Source organism: Trichomonascus vanleenenianus, assembly GCF_965637985.1.
Source record: "Trichomonascus vanleenenianus strain CLIB 3782 genome assembly, contig: TRVA0_026S, whole genome shotgun sequence".
Classification (NCBI taxonomy): domain Eukaryota; kingdom Fungi; phylum Ascomycota; class Dipodascomycetes; order Dipodascales; family Trichomonascaceae; genus Blastobotrys; species Blastobotrys vanleenenianus.
Window position 1 is genome coordinate 69,006 of NW_027481861.1, and position 23,262 is coordinate 92,267.

The 23,262-nt window shown below is 47.7% G+C and overlaps 8 protein-coding genes across 8 annotated transcripts, besides 2 other annotated features; 4 read left to right on the top strand and 4 right to left on the bottom strand.

Moving 5' to 3' along the window:
- Positions 1-83: 83 nt before the first annotated feature.
- TRVA0_026S00892 (uncharacterized protein) lies at positions 84-2,447 on the bottom strand (the record flags this gene model as incomplete). The annotated part of the gene is made up of 1 exon (XM_076685558.1): positions 84-2,447. One exon carries the CDS (start codon positions 2,445-2,447, stop codon positions 84-86), a length of 2,364 nt encoding a protein of 787 aa, XP_076540182.1.
- Positions 2,448-2,821: 374 nt separating this feature from the next.
- On the top strand, positions 2,822-4,672 carry YND1 (golgi apyrase; the record flags this gene model as incomplete). Its single annotated transcript, XM_076685559.1, has 1 exon — positions 2,822-4,672. One exon carries the CDS (start codon positions 2,822-2,824, stop codon positions 4,670-4,672), a length of 1,851 nt encoding a protein of 616 aa, XP_076540183.1.
- A 358-nt stretch (positions 4,673-5,030) lies between these two features.
- Positions 5,031-6,003, top strand: CTP1 (Ctp1p; the record flags this gene model as incomplete). The annotated part of the gene is made up of 3 exons (XM_076685560.1): positions 5,031-5,054; positions 5,097-5,159; positions 5,209-6,003. 3 exons carry the CDS (start codon positions 5,031-5,033, stop codon positions 6,001-6,003), a joined length of 882 nt encoding a protein of 293 aa, XP_076540184.1.
- A 104-nt stretch (positions 6,004-6,107) lies between these two features.
- Positions 6,108-7,308, bottom strand: BSD2 (Bsd2p; the record flags this gene model as incomplete). Its single annotated transcript, XM_076685561.1, has 2 exons — positions 6,108-7,229; positions 7,291-7,308. The coding sequence occupies 2 exons, from the start codon at positions 7,306-7,308 to the stop codon at positions 6,108-6,110; spliced, it is 1,140 nt and encodes a 379-aa protein (XP_076540185.1).
- A 570-nt stretch (positions 7,309-7,878) lies between these two features.
- On the bottom strand, positions 7,879-11,453 carry RET1 (DNA-directed RNA polymerase III core subunit RET1; the record flags this gene model as incomplete). Its single annotated transcript, XM_076685562.1, has 2 exons — positions 7,879-11,364; positions 11,421-11,453. 2 exons carry the CDS (start codon positions 11,451-11,453, stop codon positions 7,879-7,881), a joined length of 3,519 nt encoding a protein of 1,172 aa, XP_076540186.1.
- Positions 11,454-12,063: 610 nt separating this feature from the next.
- Positions 12,064-13,833: a mobile genetic element (DDE superfamily endonuclease).
- Positions 12,064-13,833, bottom strand: an mRNA.
- A 590-nt stretch (positions 13,834-14,423) lies between these two features.
- Positions 14,424-15,503, bottom strand: SRF1 (phospholipase D regulator; the record flags this gene model as incomplete). The annotated part of the gene is made up of 1 exon (XM_076685563.1): positions 14,424-15,503. The coding sequence occupies one exon, from the start codon at positions 15,501-15,503 to the stop codon at positions 14,424-14,426; it is 1,080 nt and encodes a 359-aa protein (XP_076540187.1).
- A 2,360-nt stretch (positions 15,504-17,863) lies between these two features.
- DSC3 (Dsc3p) lies at positions 17,864-18,658 on the top strand (the record flags this gene model as incomplete). The annotated part of the gene is made up of 1 exon (XM_076685564.1): positions 17,864-18,658. One exon carries the CDS (start codon positions 17,864-17,866, stop codon positions 18,656-18,658), a length of 795 nt encoding a protein of 264 aa, XP_076540188.1.
- A 318-nt stretch (positions 18,659-18,976) lies between these two features.
- Positions 18,977-22,198, top strand: KIP1 (kinesin-like protein Kip1p; the record flags this gene model as incomplete). The annotated part of the gene is made up of 1 exon (XM_076685565.1): positions 18,977-22,198. One exon carries the CDS (start codon positions 18,977-18,979, stop codon positions 22,196-22,198), a length of 3,222 nt encoding a protein of 1,073 aa, XP_076540189.1.
- Between the last annotated feature and the right edge of the window lie 1,064 nt (positions 22,199-23,262).

Below are 23,262 nucleotides of genomic sequence, written 5' to 3' on the forward strand. Positions count from 1 at the left end.
CAATTGCGCTTATTTCTAGGTGCAGAGTATATGATAGTGATTTTTTAGTTATCGTAAGAGGCATAAGAATAAATATGTACATTTTAAGACTGTTCATTTTTCACCAGGGGCATATGAACCGAGGGTACTGTCTCGTAAAGTAGCCGGCCTGCCTTTCGGGCGTCGATAATATGCTTCTGTAGTTGATTAAGCGTAAGGGCGCCGTCGCCAAATCGCCCGTGTATTATGCGATAGTTCTCGACTTTGTTGACCGCCTCCTCTTCAGGTATCTTCAGAGCTGAGACAGTCTTCAGCACTTCTTCGACAATCGTCTTGTGTCGTAGGTAGTACTTGGTACAATCCTTACGCCATCTCGCTCCAAATCGTCTGTCCATATACTTTACAGAAGGTTTCCCGCCTATGCCATGGTTCCACTCTTCCCACAGATCGTTTACTGTGGTCGTATTACGCTCCATTTCGTACCGTGTAAAGTCGTAATCGGCCCATGGATCTAACACAGGGAGCCGGAACTGAGGGAATGGAGTTGCCCCAGACTTTGCTAGGGTAAATCGAGGGTGGGACCGAAATAGTCCACTGTTGCTATTATCTGATCGAGTAGCATTTGGCTGACTTGGTAGAGATGGGGGAGATTGCAATACATCTTCGGAAGCGCCCTGTAGCGTAGCTGCAAGAGTCGTACCTGATTTGAGCACATTCAGGTCATTAGAGAGTCTAAAGTATCTTTCGTTTTGTCGTACGAATTCCTGCTGCAGAACTTGAATCTCGCGTTTCCTCTCGGCATCAATTCGATTTATCTGCGAGATCAATACAGCCACTTGATTTTCGAGCGACTTAATAGCGTGGAACATTCCAGGAATGTTTTGTACCACTTCTTGAGGGATAAACGATGGATGCGCTCTAGCATGATTCTTTAGCACGGTGGAAGAATACAGCTCATATTCCGGCGAACAGAATATTGGCTGTTTGAAAATGGGTAAATGAGGGTAACGAGACCTGAACACGGCAGTATCCTGGAGCAGAACAACTCGAAGAAATTTTAACAGCTTAAGGAAATCTCCAGCCTGCTTAGTAGCAGTCTTCTCGAGGCTTTCAATAAAGGGGAAGACTCTAGTCATAAGGGCTTTAGGGGGCGCCTCAACAGCTCTCGGTATAACGTACATTCCCGGACGACATTGCTGGCCCTCGAAACCAGATAAATACCTGACGGCAAGGTTTGGGATGCTCTCTGATGCAGTGTAGTCCAACAGCTGCCCAAGCTTCAAATCCAGCTGAGGCTGATTAGGCATTTTCTGTTTTCGTGGCTCTTGTGCCACTAAAAATTCTCTTAGCCCAGTAGTCATCCCTTTAAACAGTGGAGCTGACATCCATTCATTACTCGAGAAATTTGGTAGGTCACCTTTGCAGTCGAATCTCTCATACAAATACATAGTGATTGCACCAACCGCGCATAGTCGTGGATCAACATGCCGTGCGATATACGAAGCTCCGTCGGCATGGTAGTTCAAACAGAGCTTATGCACAGGAGTCGGATCACTTGATGTTATGTCCTCGACTAGTGAAATATCTGCCATCAACAGCTTGCCTTGAGTGCCTAGCGGTATTAAGGTTGCGAAGTCCAGTAACAGTTCTAAACGGCCACTTAGAACCAGCTCGCTCCTAGAGTGGTTCAGCAGCGATTCTACCATTGCAGCTGTGGTTATGGGGGTGCATCTTTCCACCGCAATGCCCTCATTGGATCCAGGAAATACAATATCGGTATCGGCGCCAAGCGGTAATACCGAAGTCACTTGTGATTGGTTAAGTTTCATAGTCTTCCGAGCCGACTTAGGTCGCGTAATTATCTTCTGAACCAGGTCTGCTAGGTCAGCTTCGCTAATTGGCTCGTATGGCGATAGTTGATTTCGGTACTGCCAGCGGCACAGCTGCATCAATATGCTAATGATCCTGTTCCTATCGCTGGGGAAGTGGACACACTGTTTACAAGTGTATGCTAGCACCTTCTTAGGTGTAACCACCGTCGAGAAATTATTGCCGGCACACCACTGAACAAAGCTCCGGACCCCGTCTTTAAACCCCTCCAGTGTGACTTCCGAATGACATTCCGAATATATCTTTGGACACAATTCTGCTAAATTAGAGAGACTGATATTGACCTGTCCACTCGCAGAATCCTTCTTGCATGCACTTCCAAAAGTCTCACTCAAATCTGTCTCTTCTTGTTCAATTTCACGGTCTGTCACAATGGTCTCTACAGCCTGAGATAAAGATCCAAAGTCCCATTTTGAACAGATCCGGCCGAAATCTGCAGCTGAATCCGATTCTAATTGACCAACTTTGTTTGAGTCAACCGAACCAGTGCCAATTGCACCATTGGAGCCTCGGTCGCTCTGATCCCCAGAGGCAGGGGTAGTGAGATCTGAGCTGTAATAGTCTGGATGGGAGGCCATCACGAAACTCTCTGTGGGCTTTTTACCCACCAATAAGGAGCCACTAGTCTCTCGATAAATTTAACAATGTAATTCTGGATAAAGAGGCCACAACTAGGCCGTTGATCTGAACTGAGCTGCTACCGAGGATCTGATCTCTTCAAACCTGAAGTCTCGAGATTTTTCAGCTCAGCTTGCGCAAGCCGACAAGACCCGGGCCCTTTAAGGGCCAGCCGCATTGCATTACCTGTACTCACTATTGGGGGAGGGAGGGGGGAGGAAGGGGGGCCAGGACTTGGAGCGGAGCTCCGACCAGACTGGCCTTTAAATCGTTCCAGGCACGGAGAGACCAAGTTTGCGCGAAAGGCTTTCAAGGCTTTCACGAATTCGAGGCAATGGCCAAGGACAAGGTGGGCCCGTTGAAGGACGGCGACCTGCCGTACAAATACGTTGTTGTAATTGACGCCGGATCCTCCGGTTCGCGAGTTTATGTGTACCACTACACGGTGGACGGCGACAAGTTCCCCAAAGTGACGAGCGACAAGTGGTCGAAGAAAATCAAGCCAGGGATATCCACATTTGCTGGGAACGCAGAGGAAGTAGGCAAACAGCATATTAAAGAGCTGGTAAAATATGCCGAGGATATTGTTCCGAAGAAGTACCAGAAAACCACTCCTGTATTCCTCCATGCGACGGCAGGCATGAGGCTTCTAGAACAGAAGGATGCGGATGATATTCTCAAAGAAACGTGCCAGTACTTGAAGAAAAAGAGTCCGTTTTATGTCAAGAAGTGTGCCGATCATGTCAGTATAATTGATGGGCAGACGGAAGGTATTTTCGGATGGGTTGCCCTAAACTATCTCACGGGGTCAATTGAGAAGCCGGAAGAGCATGATCATGGCAAGGGCCATTCTACCTACGGGTTTCTTGAGATGGGAGGCGCCTCGATGCAGATTGCATTTGTTCCGAACAAGACGGAGAGTGCTGAGCATGAACAGGATTTGGTAAAAGTTGCATTGGATGACAAGAAGGCTCAGTATGACCTGTTTGCAAAGACTTTCCTCGGGCTAGGTGTCAATGAGATTCGTAGCGCGTACATCAAGGGATTGGAAGAGAAGGATGGCGAGATTAAGGATCCTTGCCTTCCAAGAGGTCTGACGCTTGATTGGCAGAATAAGAGAGATGACGACGACGATGATGATGATGGTAGTGATAGTGATGATGACGACGACGACAATGATGCAGATGATGCAGACGACGATGACAATGGCGATGATAGTAAGAAAGAGAAGGATGGAGTGGATGGTAAGAATGGGAAGGGTGGAGAGGATGGCACGAATGGAAAGGATGGAGAGGACGGAGGAAAGGGTAAAGATGACAAGGGGAAGAAAAAGCTCGTGGGAACAGGCGACTTTGATATGTGTCTGGCCAAACTACGGCCTCATGCGTCCGGCCTGATGGAATCTTTGCCTGATTTTGACTTTGACATCAACCATTTCGTTGGTGTCAGTGAATATTACGATTCTACGTCCAAGGGCTTCCAGCTCGGCGGAAGAATGGACTATGGCGAACTTTCAGCAGCCGTGAAGTCTTATTGTTCAAGAGACTGGGACTCAATTAATAATGACAAGGCTGGCGAATTCCCAGATCTTGACGATTACGCCCTAGAAAACCTCTGCTTCAAATCCACCTGGGTGCTCGGAGTCATTGATGAGGGTTTCCAATTCCCTAACGAATCGTCGCCAGCGGGCAGTTCCAACGACATCAGCAAATTTCTCCAGCCACTGCAGACGGCAGAAAAGATCGATGGAGTCGAGTTCACCTGGACACTGGGCAGAGCTGTTCTCTATGCTTCTAGCGACGCTGCCAAAACTAGGAAATCGAAGTATCATACCGGTATTTATGCTAGCAACAAGTGGGGGTACAGCCAGACTGTGAGCTCCGGGTACCTGCCCGACCTGGACGATATGCTTGAGAAAAGATCGCATCGTCTATGGGGATCATTAGTGTTCCTGGGTATTCTTGCAGTGATTGTGTATCTTCTTCTTGGCCGAACCAAGCGACGGTTATTCTGGGAGAGTATGATGGGCCGATTCCGAAAGACTCCAGATTATTATCGCGTTCCTGCATCGCAGCACACTACTGCGGAAGCTGAAGAGTATGAACTGCGACCTGTGGACGACGACAACTTTAGCGTGGGTAGCGAGGAGGACGAGCGACGGAATACCGTTTCTAATAAGGTTTAGCGGACACCAACGTTCTACGCATAACAATGACCTTCATTACTGTATAGCTGTTAAACACGCGCGGAAAAGCTGACACGGCACTCTCCGAAGGACATCCAATCAATTATCAGGGACGCCATAATATATTTACCTAGCTACAGTACTTTAATAGACAACGCTTGGTATTTAATATTTATGAGGTCCAGGAATATCTATCCACAAGAGTTCGATGACATGCGGAAAGATCTCATAGATCGCGATATCAATCTCTGTAAAGTCTATATATTAAGTTATGTGGTTAAGTTTTTGAAATTTCGCCGATCAGCCATAGATCCGGTGAAATATCGGGCATGACTCAAATAAATCCTGTATAGCTAACATGTCGAATATAGAAGCGAAGAAGGTATGGAGCTTCTTGACGGTCCGAACAAGCTAACCATGGTAGCCTGAGAAGTGGAAGTCCTTCGTGGCCGGTGGTACCGCCGGTGCCATCGAAGGCATGATCACAGTATGTATCCCGTCTTCAGTGAAGTACCACGGCTAATGGAGACCTTTAGTACCCGTTTGAGTTCGCAAAGACGCGGCTCCAGTTGCTCGACAAGGGCTCTACAATGTCGAGAAACCCGCTCAAACTCATTACCAACACGGCTAAGGCTCAGGGTGTTGGGGCCCTCTACACAGGGTGCGGCGCATTCGTCGTGGGCAATACGGCCAAGGCTGCTGTGCGATTCCTCGGGTTTGATTCGATCAAGCTCGCCCTGACAGACGAAGACGGTCACCTGTCGCGGACTCGAGGAGCTATTGCCGGTCTCGGCGCTGGTGTGCTTGAGTCTGTGTGTGCCGTCACGCCGTTCGAGACCATCAAAACCGCCATGATCGATGACAAGCGATCGGCCAACCCGAAATACCAGGGTATCGTCAAGGGCCCGGTGCGACTCTTTCAAGAGAAGGGCTTCGCTGGTATCTACAAGGGCGTTGTGCCCGTCACCATGCGGCAGGCGGCCAACCAGGGTGTGCGGCTGGGAACCTACAACGCTATGAAGACATTTGTGCAGTCTTACAAGGAGGATCCCACGCTGCCGCTCTCCTCGGCGGAGACATTTGGCATTGGTGCCATTGCCGGCGTTATCACTGTGTACACGACCATGCCCCTGGACACGGTCAAGACGCGAATGCAGAGCCTTGAGTCGAAGAAGCTGTATACCGGCACTCTGAATTGCTTCGTCAGGGTGTTCAAAGACGAAGGTATACTCACGTTCTGGAAGGGCGCCACGCCACGATTGGGGCGACTTGTGTTCAGCGGCGGTATCGTCTTCACCGTGTATGAGAAGGTTATGATGATTCTGAATTAAAACCTCCGAAAAACCTGGGGGATCTATAGAATAAATACACACATCGAAAAATGCAAAAAAAAAGAAACAAAACCATACTCCAGAAATCATTTCCTGGTTGTGGGTTAGACCATCTCCTCTGCAGTCTGGGGAGTCTCTTCCTGGGTGGCATTGTTAGATGAAAGGATAGCAGCTTCCATACGTCGGGCCTGGATATAGTCAAATACACTCTTGAGAATGATAATTGTGCCAACCACAATGAGACCCGTGGAAATCCAGCTAGCCGTATCCATGTCGTTTGACTGAGGGATAGCGTCCGGCGTCGCCGACGCGTGTCCCTGCGAAAACGTCCCTGAAACCGCTCCTACTGGCGAAATATCGTAGTCATTTGGATTGTTTGGTTTGAACTCGCTAGGCGGAGCAGGAGTATGGGCCGGCGTAGAATCGCCCTCGGTTTCAGGAGTCAGGTAGTAGCCGCACTGGATGAGCGTGAATCCCAGACCGGCCCGCGAACCTTGCTTGGCCGCATGTGAAGTGTGGAGCAGATAAGTGAGGAAGAATCCTACAAACTGGAATGCCGAGGAGACAATCATGTTCCAAATGAAGTTGATAGGAGTGCCTACCGGCAGACCCTCAATAAACAGCTCATCGCTGTACCCTGGTGCGAGAATTGTCGTCTCCCAGTAGGGTGGCGTCGCGTCTGCTGCCGCTTCGTCGTAAGAAGGAGGCTCATCTTCATTGCCATCCTCTGGCTTCTCGGAGTCCGGCTTCGCCGTAATATTCGCAAACACGCCGTCATTGTTGTTATTATTACCCACCGCCGAGCCCTGGCGGCCTCGGTTCCATGAAAACAGCGACCTAAACGGCCTGAACCTGTGCTGCTGCTGCTGGAAAGTTGATGAAAAGTTTGCCCCGTTGGGCGGCGCACCCGCTCCTGCGCGGTTAGTTTCGGCAACGTTAGTCGTAGAAGACGAGGGGGGAGAGGAGGAGCCAGATGCTGCTGTAGAGGCTGCTGGAGCTTCCGCGTCGAAAAGCACGTCATTTGAAGAGGCGACTTCGATTGGAGCGTATCTGGTACCGGTTCTTGTAAACGGATTATGAATACCTTGCCGACTTCCCTGGATACCCCGGTCGTCCTCCCAGTCCTCGAGGTCGCTACCGTCCTCGGAATCGGTGCCAAAGGCGTCCACTAGATGATCCTGCTCTTCGGCATCCCTTGATGCATCGGGCCTTGCCTCTGAAGGAACCTACGCTAGTTAGTTTCTCAACCATATCAACACCCGAAAAAAACAGAAGACAAGCACTTACTCTACTATAATCAGGCATTTCTTAATACGTGCAAAAGTTGAAAGCCACTAATCTGAATAGAAAAGGGGGACGAACTGTTCGTCCCTCAAGTATCAGTTATGGGGAGTGGCACTGCCTTGCGGTGTAACCTGCCCCTAATGGCATATCATGCTAATTATACCTCCCACAGAAATCGATGCACGGCTTAATGCAGATCTTATTTCACCACACGCTACCGCCGCGCGTAGGGGTAGCTGGTACACTCTTTGGTGCTCAGAAGTCATTGGCACCAATAAATATAGCATCATACGGGTACAGGGTCAATGTTCTAGTATATATTCAATCAGGGGTATAACCAGCTGGCGATATAAGTAATGTATGTTGAAGTATTCCACTCATGCAGTTATTTCAGCCATATTTATCGAAGGCCGGCCGGTCGGCTTGCGCTCTAGATTCTACTACATACTAAACACGACTTGTATCGATAGATTTGTCGACATACTTGGGAACCATAAATTTCTAGTCGTCGAATTTCATAGTGAAACCATGTTAATATGCTAGATCAATCGAATATATCACCAAGCTTGATTAATTGTTCGACTTGATTAATTACTCAAATACATCACCAAGCTTGAGTCGCGGAGCAATATTCATCGCCATAAGCTCCTGGAACAGCAGCTTAGCAGCATATGGAATGGTCATTTTGACCACCTGCTCCGTAGTCTTGCAGGCAGTGCACCAGCCATTGTAGCCCATGAGACCGCACTTCTGGCACACATCAATATCAAACGCATCAGATGAGATCATGAGTCGCTCAAGCAGCAGCTGCGAGGCACCGTATGCAATAACACAATCTCGCTCCATCTCACCCAATCGAAGACCACCATCCCGCGATCGGCCCTCGGTCGGCTGTCGAGTCAACACCGCTCGTGGACCTCGCGGTCGCGCATGCATCTTGTCCATAACCATATGCTTCAGCTTCTGATAGTAAATCGGACCAAAGAAAATGTACGCCTGAAGGCACTCACCAGTGATACCCGAATAGAGCATGTCCTTACCAGAGTAACTGAACCCTTTCTCCACTAGAATCTTGGACATATCAGCAAGCTTGGAACCGCCAAAGCAGGTACCGTACTGTAGAGACCCGTCCAAAACACCAGCCTTGCCGGAAATAAGCTCAATCATCTTACCGACAGTCATACGCGAGGGGAAACCGTGAGGATTCATAATAATATCCGGAGAAATACCGTCGTCGTTGAACGGCATGTCCTCCTGCTGAACGATAATACCGCACACACCTTTCTGTCCGTGACGCGAGGAGAACTTATCACCCAGCTCAGGTCGTCGCGTTTGTCGCAGCAGCACCTTAATAAGCGGTGTCTCGCTCTCATGAGTCGACAGCATGACCTTGTCGATAATGCTTGGCTCCGGCGCCTTGTAGGACACTGGGGTTTCTCTGAATTCGCCCTCATTAGTGCTGGAGGTCAGCACGTTCTCGTCTCCGGCGTTTAGGGGGACAGCCTTGTTGACATACACCTGCCCAGTCTCCACCTTCTCGCCCACTTCAGCAAGACCGTCGACTCCAAGAGCCTCATGCTGGAAGATTGGCTTTTCTATGAAACCGCCCTCTCCGTCAGGTACCCTCTCTTTCGAGACACCGTTAAGTCTGTCACTGGTAGAATTGGGGTACTTTTTGAGAATGGTCGTGTTTTTCTTCATCACCTGGCATCGCCCAAAGCCTCGGTCAATTGATGACTTGTTAAGAACAAGGGCATCTTCAATATCGTAACCAGAGTAACTCATGACGGCAACCACAGCGTTCTGTCCTGCCGGCAGGTTATCGTAATTAATCAGCTCAATCGTTCGTGACTTGACCATTGGCTGCTGTGGATAAACCATGAGGTACAACAGCGTATCGATTCGATTCAGCTGGTTGTACGCAATAGCCCCAATGGCTTGTTTACCCATAGCGCACTGATAAGTGTTTCGTGGCGACTGGTTGTGGTGAGGATACGGGATCAAACCAGCGACAGCACCAAGTACTGTGAACACCTCAATCTCCAAGTGCGTCGTGTCAGCGCTGATGTCTTTTTCATATAATGCAATTAAACTGTCGTTTTCTTCGTTACAGTCGAGGTATTCGACTAGGCCCATGCGCAGGAAATCGTCGAACACCAGCTGACCAGCCAGTAGGCCCCGGATGTGCTCCTCCTTGACTTTGGATTCGCTGTTTTCGACGATGATCAATGGCCGACAGATTCGTCCACCATCAGTGGCAATATGGACGGCACTATGATGGTGGTTGCAGTAAACGCTGATGAACTCACTAATCTTGCCCGTTCGTCGCAGCTGTCGGAAGCTTCTTACGAACTTGGCCGGGAACCGCGTAACGCCCATGAGGGTACCATTAAGATAGACGCCGTAATTACCTGGAGCATGCAATTCGTGGCCGCCGACAATAGAGATATCTTCGGCACCCAACATGAGACAGGTCCGTCGAATTGGGTCCTCTTCATCATCAGTGGTGATATGCGTCATCAATGCAAGGTTCTTTACCAGACCGCAAGCCTCACCTTCCGGGGTATCGGCAGTACATAGCATTCCAAATTGCGAGGGCTGAAGAGCTCGAGGACCAGACACCTTTCGCGACTTTTCAAACTGTGACGAGATTCGAGTCATCATACCCAGTGCACTAATGTACGAGAGTCGTGACAGAACGTGGGTAACACCGGCACGCTCCATCTTGAATCGTTTCAGCGACCAGTTACCAGTCGAAATAGCTCGGTTCATGCCACTGGTAATAGTAGTTGTGTTCATGCTGATGTTGAAGAGGGCATCAAACTCGTTAGTTCGGTTCGGTTTTTTGAGCACCTTGTCTATACCAGCCTTGAGATCGCTATTGAACTTCTTGAAGAGATCCTCGAACAACAACGACAAAAGCTGGCCGGCCAACTCCAGACGCTTGTTACCCACGTAGTCACGATCATCAACCATCTTGGGGTTGTCCAGAGTCTCAACTACTCGCCGGGTCATGATCGCCAGATAGAGTGCCTTTTCTCTGAAATCAAGGTTATCCACCGAGATGTGCGCGACGATCGTAGTGGCCAGAGCTTCGAGACCTTCCTGCATGTGGCTCAACTTCGGAGTGTTAAGTCGCCGCATGGTCTTGACCTTGCTGCCAAGATACTCCAGCGCCTGCTGCTGCGTGTACAGTCCGAGTTTATTGTACTCTTCAAAGTTGACAGCAAAGATATCCTGGTACTTAGGGTTGGACCCGCACACGAGCTCGACAATTTCGTGATCTGTCACAAGGCCAGCTGCCTTGAGAACAAGCACAATCGGCACTTCTTCGCTAACAGAGTTATGCTTGAGATAGATTCGGCCATTCTTCGTCAACACATAGGTCTTTGACTTTCGTTCGTGCGTCGACGACGTAACGGATGCCTGTACAATACCCTTTTTATCGTCCGATTCGACGATGATCCGGTTCTTACTCAGCTGCTCCTGCACAAGAATGACCTTCTCGGTACCGTTGACAATGAAGTACCCACCGGGATCCAGTGGGCACTCGTTCATCTTGGCCATCTGTTGCTCGTCCTTGTCCTTGAGAACACACCGCGAACTTCTGAGCATAACTGGCATTCGGCCAATCTCGAGACCTCGCTTTCGCAGAATTTTCTTGCCTCTAGTGTATTCCACATCAACGAAGATGGGCGCAGAGTAGGACAAGTCTCTCAGCCGGCATTCGTGTGGCGTGATAAGCATGTTCCCGGCTCCCATCTCTCTTCGCTGGGGCATGCCTACCCGGACGTCCATGTACTTGAGATAGAATTCAGGGTCTACATCGGACAGAATAAGCTCGTTAGCCTTGATAATCTTCTTGATGTCCGTCTCGACGAAGAAGTTGAACGAATCCAAATGCTGCTTCACCAGGCCCTTGACCTTGAGAAACGCTGGAAGCAGGTTCCATTTGTCCTCAGCTGTATTAATCGGATCGGTCAGCTTCTTGCCTTTAAATTCGGGCTGCAGCAGCTCGTTGAAGCTGTCCTGCGGCTGTTCAGCGTGATCGTGGTCATGATCTACCACATTCCGCGCCTGAAAAATCACCATTGTTAGTCTTGCTCTTTCCGCTAACCCTTTGAATAACTTACTTTCCCTCGATTCGGCTTAAATTGAGGCGCCATCTCGATATTCACCACCTTCAGAGATAACAAATTTCAAATAGCTTGAGGCGATTAGAAATCTTTGATTTTTTTTCCATCCGTCGGATCTCCGATGACCTAACTTAACTACACGAAGTACCTTACCCTCTACACCCAAATCGGATTCTACCCCTGAGCGATTCAATTACCGGTACCTGTAATCCTCGAATTCTTAATGCAATTACGAAGCTTGTGTGTCCAATATAAAGCACTATTTTGATAATATGTCGGGAGATGTATTTTTGCGGGTAAACTGTATGTACCGTCATAGTGCATAAGGTAAACTTGAAATGGCCTTTGAGGAAATGAAGCCAACACTCAAACCGTCAATCCTCAATTCGATGCATTTCCAGCTGAATCACTACAACATTCATATGCAGAGCAGCAGTTTTGAACCGCAACTAGTGCGACGGTGGCACAAACATTACGTGGGACATACAGTGCCAGTTCAGTGAGAATCGTAATCTCCAAGGGCCAAGCAACTTTTCGAAGAGTCGTTCTCTTTCAATCCTTGAATCGTTCAGAACTATTTTTCTGACTGAATTCAGTACTTTCTGATTCTTATTTTTCTTCGGCGGAGTATGAAGGTGTGTTAATAATTGAGTATCGTAAGTGATACTGTAGTACTCAGGGCTGTACTTTCGCCGCATACGGCGGGAGGGCAAACATCATGTGCAATAGAGCTTGTCAAACCGTCTTCAAATGAGGAGCAAAGACGATCTGCACAGTCACTCGTTGAAGTAGTGGTGGCGGTTAGCGAGAAAAAATCAGTGGAGCAGAAAGTGTTGGTTATATCAAACTCATCAGCAACAAGAGTATATTTGTCGAATACTTCTTGAACCTTTTTCCTGAGCTCATCTTCGATGCCAAACAAGTCTTCAGGATTTGTCACTGTCCAAAGCTTTTTTTCATCTTTAAGCATCATGCTTTGGGGATACTTTTCGTACAACAAAGACAAACTATCAGGGTCCCATGGAACAATTGGCCTTTTCTCAGATACTCCAGGTTACTGGCCGTCTTTTCCGCATCAGTCAGGTCTTCGTTAATGGATATGTCGATATATGTTTTGACGATCTTTTCGATTTGTTTCTTACTTGCTTCAATTCCGACGGTTTGAAATGCTTTTTTGACTGTACTTGGCTCCATTTCTTCCTTGGCATCTCGGAATGCCATAAGCCACGCAAGTTTGGATTCGAGATGATCATTGAACGCATTGGTTATCAACCGGGCGTTATACTTCTTTTTCAGTGGGCCAAAATATCCGACATCAAGAAGCTGAAGGCGATCAGTGGTATATTTTGGAAGAGAGATAAGAACAATGTCATTTTCATCAGCATACTTTTTGGAATCGTCGCTGAAATGTGAAGCGTAACTGTCCATTATAACGTAGCGGTTTACCGTTTTTAGTCGTTATTTCCTTGGTATGCACGTCGAAGTGCTTTAACCATTTTAAAAATGCTCATGATTGATATTTCCTTTTGCTGTAGCCTCAAATGCCCAAGTCTCGGGGTATTCCGTTTGCCTATGATAAAACTCTTTCCTTGCCTGTACAAAACCACTGCTAGTGCCACGGAAGATAATAAAAGGCGGGACCTTAACACCTGAAGCCAAAATAGTCTCGACAACAGTGAGATTCTCGCCCTTCTTGGCTGCTGGCATTCTCAAACCCAAGGTTCCTTGTACCTTTTTCTTAACACCCAGGTAGAAGCCAGTCTCGTCCATACCGCAATGCTTTCGTCGGGAACATCTTTTAACTCTTCGTTAACTGAGTTGATCCATTCGTGAACAACAGCTCTTGGTACTTTCAGTTTTTCTGGTGGAAGCAAATTGCCTTGCCGATAGGAATATTCTGCCTTATAACAAACCTTTGAAACCATTTTCGATTTGCTGGCCGATATGCCAATCCATTTTGCGCTGCGTGGACTTTTCGGAGCTCGGAAGCAAGAGCCAATACCGTATTCAAATCGACAGAATGGCCTAACAGATCAGGCAACACGTAGATTGAATGCTTAAGTGCTATTTCTGCTGCGAGAGGCAAATACATTTGCCGTTCTTGATCCTTCATCCGGTCTTTTTGAAGAGGTCGAGCAAGGCGAGCTCGAATCGTGGATTCGGGTATGTGATACTTCCTTGCAGTTGCAGAGATATTGGCTTTCCCTTTAGTGCGTTGAATTTCTTCAATCTCATCAAGGCAATCCTGCAAGTGCTTCTCGTTTTTTTTCCAGGCCTCGGATCTTTTTTGGCGATTGGAGTTTGAAAAGTGACCCTTCTCATGGTCACTTTTCAGCACTTTCTGGGGAGGCTCTTCGGATTCTGGTACTTCATTAGGCGCATGATAAACTCTCGCCTGACGCTTCGTCATTATTCTAAGGGAACATTACTAGAGTGCAACTATCTTGACAATTCATTTATAGAGAAGACGTCCCTCACTTGCAACACCATGAGTGGCCACTGAAACCTGAGCCAAAAGAAGCCATGAACGGCCATTGAGACCAGTCAGTCGTCATCAATCCTATCATCGCATCAATTCTCTATGTAGTAGGCCAAAGAGCATGGATAAAGAAGCTAACAGTCTAACTGATCGATCGATCTGTAGTAATATAGACAAAATCAACTAATCATACATGGCAGCGGACCTTCGCGCGAAGGTAAGAATTCCGTAGCTACATGTCTTAATTTCTGCAGAATAAACGCTAGAGTGAATACAAGTCGAGATAAGATTTTTGCTCGCGCGCACACAAATCAGCATAAAGGCTGTCGTTTCAGAAAAGAAAAATGCATAATGCCAACCCTTAAGTACATATGCAAGCCGTGCATATTGGATCAGATAAAATACAGATACAGTACACTGTAGTACAGTCTTCTTACAGTACACAAGAGTATACTTAGTAAATAAATATATGCAGAAAAGATTAGCAGGGGGCAAAAGGGGCGGCAAGGAGAGTAGGGAGATCATTGCGAGACTCGTTCAACGAGCCGGAATATAGAAATTGTAAACGTAGCGACCCACATGACGAGGACCATGAAAAGGAAAGCCGCGAGCCCGCGCTGCCGGGAGCAAATTGCGTAGTTGTACTCTACGTCAGGCATCAAGGAGTCATGCCGATTGACATGACAGGTCCAGGTGACATCGTAGAGGGTATTAAACGTTAGCGATAAGTTAGCAGAGGAGAAAATGATAAAAAGCATGTCAAGCATGATGAGCCGCATCTTGGCCTTGGGCTCCCGCAGTCCAAGGGGCTTGCCCGAGTACTCGTCGTATGTGATATAGACGAGGTATATGAGCGCAGTCGACTGCACGACGAGAGCCATGATGGTTGACGGCTGCTGCGTGATGGGGGTAGGAAATGCGTGCAGCGAGTGGACGAAAATAGAGCAGGCGAGCCCCAGAGCAGCAATTGAGAGAATAAATATAATCGCCCGCAGAGTTAGCGGCACGTAAGGGTTGTTTAGTAGAATAAATGTCAGCCGCGGTTGCCACACTTTCCGCGACTCTTCGGAAACGAAGTATCGCGCTGTTGACAGGGAGGACGGTTCCTCTCCAGAAGTACCGTGCCTGCCACGACCAAACAGCCCCCGCCTCGAAGAGGAGCAGCTTGCCATTTCACCGCTACGGCGGTCCCCAAGCCATTCCGAGTCGTAGTCTCCTTGCTGTGACAGGGCTTTCTCATCAATATATCCTTCCGTCGCTCTCAGCTCGGGCCTGGCAGTAGCTACCTTGAACGAGTTCCAACGACTCTTGTCGGTCACAGGCGAGCTCGGCCGCGACCCTTCCTCTTGGATGCCGTACGCCGAGAAGTGGTCCCGCGAATACACAGACTCGGGTGCCCTCGATCCGCTGCGATCCTTAGGGTCCACGACCCACACAGGCAGCGGTCGTGCTATGTGGAGGTATCGCGATGACTTGGTGCTTTCGTTATCACTAAGGCGGCTCGACTGGGTCAGCGCCCGTGACCGCCCGCTTACCCTCGTCCGTGTGCTAGTCGGGTTTCGCGGGCTAGGGAACGGTATCTCATCCGTCGAACTAGACATGAGGACTCGGAGTTATATTAGCAACGAGCGCTTTTCCTAGCGTCTACCCTGAGTTATTGCTGTTTGGAAATGTATATGGGCTCTTTCCACGAATATCCGGCGGCTTTGAGATGCAAGGGTCGAAAAGGGGGAGGGTTGGTTTCCAAGCCCCGGCCCTGGGAAAATTAAGCCTCCGCCTTGCACTGTCACCTTTCCATTTCCTTGCAGCTACGATGATTACGGCGATGCAGGAGAGTGACAAGCTCAAAAAAATTTGCCAGTATATAGGCTATAGTTGGTTCGGCTATGCTTATGAATTACTTCCGGCATCTACCAGATATCGATTGGATTTTGTGCTTTAATTTTAAGCGTGCTCCGAGATAATACTTGTCGTAGATTTGAACTGTCTATTACCAGTACGACGGTAATGGTACCGTAGTTCACTATTGGATTACATATGCCTATGAATAGTGTACGCTCTACGATTGTTAAACTCGCTGCTCAAAATAGTGTATCCTATTAGCTCTAGCACCGTACTAGGTGCTGGAAATGCGTTGTACTGAAAGTATTCCTAGTAAACTGGCATTCTGTATAGAACAATAGGAGGTACAATGACCAACAGGGTTTCAATGTTGAACGAATGGATCCTTATCCATTCATACCGTAGCAGCTACTGGTTGTGTGTCAGAGACTTGGTCCCCGCTGTGTTCCTGCATTACTGTCTATTTGCTTACTTCTCCAACCATGGGAAACTCCTCCTTTTATCTCTCGCTCCATTGCCGGACCGGTACTCCTCGGTTCCTCTCTTAACCGGTATTCCTCGGTTTCTCTCCTAACCGCTATACCTCAACATTTCAGGCCAGTAGTTTCTATTGAAGCTTAGTGCCCCCTAGTGGTTACAGGGACCTAGTTTGAAATTGTGAACTGCTTGTGGCTGGCATCTGAAAGGACTAGGTAGCGACAGGGATGGTTGTTTGAGAAGCATAAAGTTATTTCAACTAGGCAAGCAATTTTATGGATCCGTTGATCATAATGATTAGATACGCTTACCGGAGTTGTCAACCTCTTCAGTTAATTGTTTCTGTCCTCAATGTGTTGACCTGTTGAATTTAGCGTTTTCATACCACTATGTTCTATCTTCTTCGATACTCAATACAATAGCTTGATGAAGTCCTACGATAAATATATCAAAGTTGCAGTGCGTGATATTTTCTCTCACAGTTCATTGCGACATAATCGAAAAAAACAGACGATGAAGCGAAGGAGAACCACACCGGTGGCATGAAAGATAAATTGAGGGAAGCTCCCATGGTTGGCGAAGTAAGCAAATAGACAGTAATGCAGGAACTCACCGGGGACCAAGTCTCTGACACACAACCAGTAGCTGCGACAGAAAGAATGGATAAGGATCCACTCATCTAACATACCTGCCTATATTTGACTGCGCGCAATCAATTACACTACGTCAAGAAGGTTTCCCTCATGCTATCGGCGGCCTGCTGCTAAGGAAATCGACCCCGTCTACCTTACCGGTAACTGGAAATTGTTGTACCTGTATTATATTAGAAACCTCACGTACTTCGATTAGTCCTCCTTCGCCCTAGGCAATGGACTTTAATCAAGATTATTATTATTAGTCCAAATAGACTTTGGTATATTATTTGATTGAATCAAGCTCGTACAGGCATAACCAAAGTTAAGAAAGCCTTAAAACATTGGTAGCTGTTAGGTACCGGTAACTTACATGGAGCAAGAATCAATTTGATTTCGTGCCGATGGAATCCTAACGTGGCTTATAATACCGTGGCACAGAAATTTGCCAACCAACCTATGGTTTGCCTTGGCTACGGTAATCTCCTAGGCATATGCAGATGCCAGTTACAATGGACTTGTTAACCAAGTGAATAATCCTCGATCCTACCACGGAACGTTTACACCATTCAATATGTATCAAGCTCGCTTAGAAAGGAAGGAAGAAGCTCAAACCATTTTCGAACTCATTACTTAGGTAACAAGCAATGCCTGATAATGTCAATGGTAAGAATATTGATTGAAGTCAGTACTTTAGTTAAGGGTGAAGGGGGGACCACTGCCGGCACAACGGTAATACACAGTACATGTAGGTAGCACCAGTAATATCTACCACTCTCCTTACTTTCTATCTATTGGCTCTTTAATTCCATTTGACTAAATCATTAATACATCATTAATACATCATTAATAAATCGTTACCAAATAGTTTCCGGTAATACCGGTAAACCTAAGTGCCGGTGCAGGTACAGTTACATCATCATACACGATTAGACATTCCGACTATGTTACCGTTAGACGTCCCAACTCACTATACCACAACTACGCTACGCTAACAAGTACGCACCGCCATGTCACAGAGTGACGAGGATACCTCGTCGACAGGCTCGGCAAATTCCCCCTTGCAGGGGACGAAGAGCATATTTTCCTCAAAGAGCAAGGGTAAAGCCAAGCTTGTTGATATCACCCCTGCCACTTTTATTGTCAAGTTCTCGGAAGATATCCCCGATTTGACCCTACGTATCCGCGATGTTTTCATGATAAATATCTCTACACTGAGGCAGAAGATCCGTCAGTCCGTCGGAGAGCGATTGGCCAACCGGCGACTACGGTTAATCCATGCCGGTAAGGTGCTCAACGACAAAACGGACATTGCCAGCGAAGTGGCCAACGATGCCTCCCAGGACAAGATTTACATACATTGCTCCGTGGGAGATGTTCTTACAGCAGACGAGCTTGCTAAGGAAAGCGAGTATGACAGTAGAGTGCCCACACGAAGCACTCTGCCGGAACTGCGTGGGTTTGATAGACTACGGGCTACAGGATTTACTGACGACGATATTAACCAGCTGCGACAGCAGTTCAGCTCTATTTACGGAGGTGCTACCGCGAATTCCAACCGTGAGACCATGGCACGGATGGAGGAGCAATGGATTGATACAGGGGCTGGCGAGATGGTGGATAACACATCGCTTTTGGGAGGCGATTATCTCGACGACCTGATAGGAGTGCTCATTGGAATGTTCCTTGGAGTACTGGTCATATTTATAAAGGATTCGAATCTGCTCTCAGACCGCCAGCGTCATATGATGCTCTTTGGCTTTATCGTCAACATATCATTTGCATTGTTGAGGTTTTTGATCTAAGACCGGGTTGACAATCGAGACCGGAGTTGCCGGTCAATGCATTTCAAGCATTTCACGAATGAAGCTGGAGATAGTAATGCGCCATCGCGAAGCATTCTGCAAACGTCATACAGCCTAAGCGTGTTGCAAAAATGCGTCCCCTGCCTGCATGTTCCCGGCACGCGCATATTTGTTATGTTTGGGTGTTTTTTTTTTTTTTTGAACGGTGGTACAGAGGTAACCAGGGGGCAAGGAGGCGTAGCGGACCGATAATATAAGGTTGAAAAGGTGTCTGTTCTCCCTATTTTGTGAAAAATTATAGAGCTTGTCGGTAAACAGATGCCCATTCCCACGCTTTCGCCGGCTAGAAGGGTGTCGGCCAGAAGATCAAGCCTTTACGGGCATGCGCGGCGATCCAGCCGGACTGAGAAGGAGATTCGCCCATTGAGCTTCCATGAAGGGATCCCAGTGCGCAAAGGCTCGAGGATGAGCATTGATTCGAGAGCGAGTCTCGCTCCTCAGCAACGAATGGCGAGGGCAAACGTCACACCGCAGAGGGGCAGTGTATCAAGAGATCCGAGTCCGGCAAAGAAATCGAGCTCCGGATCTGTCAGCATTGCTCCGCCTCAGAGCCGGTCGCGGAACCCGTCTCCAATGCGTGCTGCTCTTGCTGAAGAAGCCCCATCAAACATCAAAGTATATGTACGTTGTAGAGCGAGGAATGAACGAGAAGTAGCCGAAAACAGTTCTGTGGTTATCTCTACGAGTGGCGACGCCAATGGCAAGGAGCTGTTTGTCCAAGGTAACAATATTTATACAAACAAGACGTACACTTTCGATCATGTATTTGGCCCGGAAAGCGATCAGTCGATGGTGTATAAACAAGTTGCAACCAACGTCCTCAAGGAGTTCCTCGGAGGGTTCAATTGCACGATATTTGCCTATGGACAAACTGGTACAGGTAAGACGTACACTATGACTGGTGATCTCGATATAACCGCCAGGAATCGACCCTCGCCCAATGCCGGCATAATTCCTAGGGTTCTGCACCAGTTGTTTCAGGAGCTTGAGGATGAGTCTGGCGAATTTTCGGTCAAAGTGTCCTACATTGAGCTTTACAATGAAGAGCTGCGAGATCTCATTGCCGTAGATGACACTGCGAAGGTTAAAATCTACGACGATGTGAGCAAGAAATCGGTAGTTATCCATGGAATGGAAGAAGCATACATCAGGGACTTTAGGGAGGCCCTTGACGTGCTGCGCCATGGCGCCATGAAGCGGCAAGTGGCATCTACCAAGTGCAATGATCATTCAAGCCGGTCGCACTCTGTGTTCACAATCACGACCCATATAAAGGAGGTGAATCAGGACGGCGAGGAGTTTGTGCGGGTTGGAAAGCTCAATTTGGTGGACTTGGCAGGGTCCGAGAACATCCTCCGGTCTGGCGCCGACAACAAGCGTGCTAGAGAGGCTGGTATGATTAACCAGAGTCTGCTGACTTTGGGGAGGGTTATTAATTCCCTCGTTGAACGATCTTCGCATGTTCCATACCGAGAATCTAAGCTGACCCGTATTCTACAAGATTCTTTGGGCGGCGGAACTAAAACTTGCATTGTTGCGACAGTGAGTCCCGCGAAAGTCAGCTTGGAAGAGACGTTGAGTACGCTCGAATATGCGAGTCGCGCCGCAAGGATTAAGAATAAGCCTACTGCAAATCAATCAATGAGCAAACAGGCACACATCCTTGAGTTCGTGGCTGAAATTGAGAAGCTGAGGGCCGAATTGAACTCGATGCGGCAAAAGGAGGGTGTTTACCTGAATAGCGAATCCTACGAGGCCCTTATCAATGAGAGCGAAAGCAGACGTGTGCTTGCGGAGGAGCAGAAAATGCGACTGGACGTGGTGGAGAAGCAACTCGAAGAAATGAAGGAAGAAAGAGAAACATATGGACGAGACCTGGATCGTGTAAAGGATGTGGTCGCGCAGAAGGAGCATGAATTAGCCAGTATCCGCCATGAGCTGAAAGAAACGTCTGGGAAACTCGTTAAGACCAAGGAGCAATTGGCTTCTGCAAGGGGCCTACTAGACCAAGAGAGAATCGTTTCAGCAGCCCACGCTGCCACGGAAAAAAGGTTGTTTACAGCAGGGACTGAGTTGATGGAAAACTTGGGGAATGCAGTGAGCGACATAGAAGCGTTGCAGTGTGATATCAATGTTCTCAAGGAAAGCAATGTGCTCAATTCATCAAATGTTCGCCAGCTGAAGGAATCGATAGACTCAATCTCGAACAAATTCAATCAGACGACCCAAGACTTCAGTACTCAGTTCGACACTCTTTCGCATTTAGTGGAACGCAAGATTAGCGCAGTTGTGACTGAACAGAAGGACGATTTTGGAGAATTATCGTCCCTTATACGGAGCCAATTCGAGTCTGTGCGAGATAAAACTTCAGAATTGGAGGCCGGCTTGGAGCGTTCTGAAACAGATGTTGCCAAACTACTCAACGCTGTTACCGAGGAATGTACTACGGCACAGAGTAACGCAGAAGCAAAGCTCTCTGCTATTGTCGAAAGTTCAAAACGGCATTCGCAGGGTCTAACGGAGTTCCTTCGTGCGTTTGGAACCCAGGCGTCTCTTTCGTATCAGAACTTTGGAGAGGAGGTCTGCGGCACATTCAAGCTCATTGAACTCCACAATTCTCAACAGGGAACTGAATTGAAGGAGATACGGCGACAGGTAGAGGAAATGGCTCGAACCATTGCGAAGCAGTTATCTGAAAAGTCCGACGCGGTCCGACAGACAGTTGACGTGCAGAAAGAGGAGGTTACACAAGAGGCCAACTGCTTGAAGGATACCCTCAACAAGCTGATCGACCAAATGATTTCGGCGCGAATTTCCTCACTTGACCATCTAATTGAGATCGACCGACGAAATACCACGCAAACTAGCGCCGCAGTCGAAGGCCAACAGGCTGGTATTACTTCACGAGTGGAGCAGGCTGAGGCTTCTGTAGCCGAGGTTGCTAAGAAGGCTGAAACAAAGGGGCAAGCCCTGTCGGCATCTCTTGACGGGGTTACCAAGCGGACAGAGGAAATGGTTAACACGGCAGCTGAAAATATACAGCGAGGCCAAGCAGCCAGTTCCAAATCCATCACTGAGGGTAAAAATGGGTTGTCTAGGGATCTCGAGAAGGTGATTGAGTCTGTCGCAAACACAGAGAGGCTGAGCAGATCGCTCGCAAACGCCAACAGAGAGAGGTCTGCCTTGGCCGAGCGGTCGTTGAACACGACGCAGTCTAGTCTAACCAACTACGTTGCGAAGTGCGCGACTAATGTCTCTAAATTCGGCCAGCAGCTTCAGACCCAAGTCGAGTCTGACATCAGGAAGCCAGTCATGGAGTATACCAGCAAGACAACTGCACATATCGACGATTTGCTCTTGCGAAAGTCTACAATTGGCCTTGCAGAGATAGGTCAACTTCAGGGTCCAGTGGACAAGAAGGTATACAGCTCGCTGACGACGCTTCCGAGAACTGAAAGCCGAGAAAAGCTGCTAATGTAGCACTTATTTTATTATGTAAATTATAAAGACGTATACATATCATCGATTTTCATTACACGCTTTTAGTCCATGGAAGCTCGTAATTGTACACTTTACCTATGGAAGCTGTCGCCATGGAGATGAGATGAGCTAAAACCTGCATCGCTTAATTTTTTTCGCGCGCTCGCGCGTTTCGGCGAACTATAAAATGATGAATTTTTCCGCTCCGTTTGATCTCTTTTTTTTTTCTTCTTCGTGCGGAAATCCGTAGCTATTCATACCGTGTTGCTTGTCTATCTTTTTCTACTGATGGTGCAAGCGTCAAGCTACTGGAAAGAAGAAGTGCTATTCGCGTAGTTGTGGTCGTCTTAGCGCCTATTAACTTTCAGCTTGTCGCGACCGCTCTTGCAGGCGGATTCGTGTTGTGATTGTTGAGGGCTGGTGGGCCATACATTTTATCAATAGTATAACGTTTATGTAGATGCTTTTATTAAAAATGCATTGAATTATTGTTTTTTTTTGTGCTCATGGGTCTTTTGTGCTCATGGGCTGAGAAATATCTGTCTAATAGATTAGTTTTTCCAGTTGTGCAACGTTTTGATTGATCTCTAGATCTGTGAGAGGGAAGATCTGCTACCCGATAATATAGGCCGACTTCCCGTATCAATACAACAGCTGATTATACAATGTATCTTTGAAGAAATGGCTGATACAATGGTTCTACAGTCCTTATTCTTGTGGATAATTTCTCTGCTAAAATAATTGACAAGAGTAGGGCTTAAAAATTCTTCGGTAGTTTAACCACTACAGCAACTACCTTCTGGTAGCAGGTAACCGCGGTTGGCTGTGGAACACCTCGACATAGGGAATAACGCTACGGAAAAATATAGACGAGTATTTAAAATAAAGTAGCCGAAACCATTCGGGGGAATCTTGCAGGACCAGTGAGTACGCTCGGAGATCATTGGTGGAATACAGCGGAAGCAAATGTACCAGCTGTCAGTACATATATCGGCTAAACAACATGACGGACCTACATATGATACCAATTGTAACTAGATATACATTAGCAAGTATAACGAATA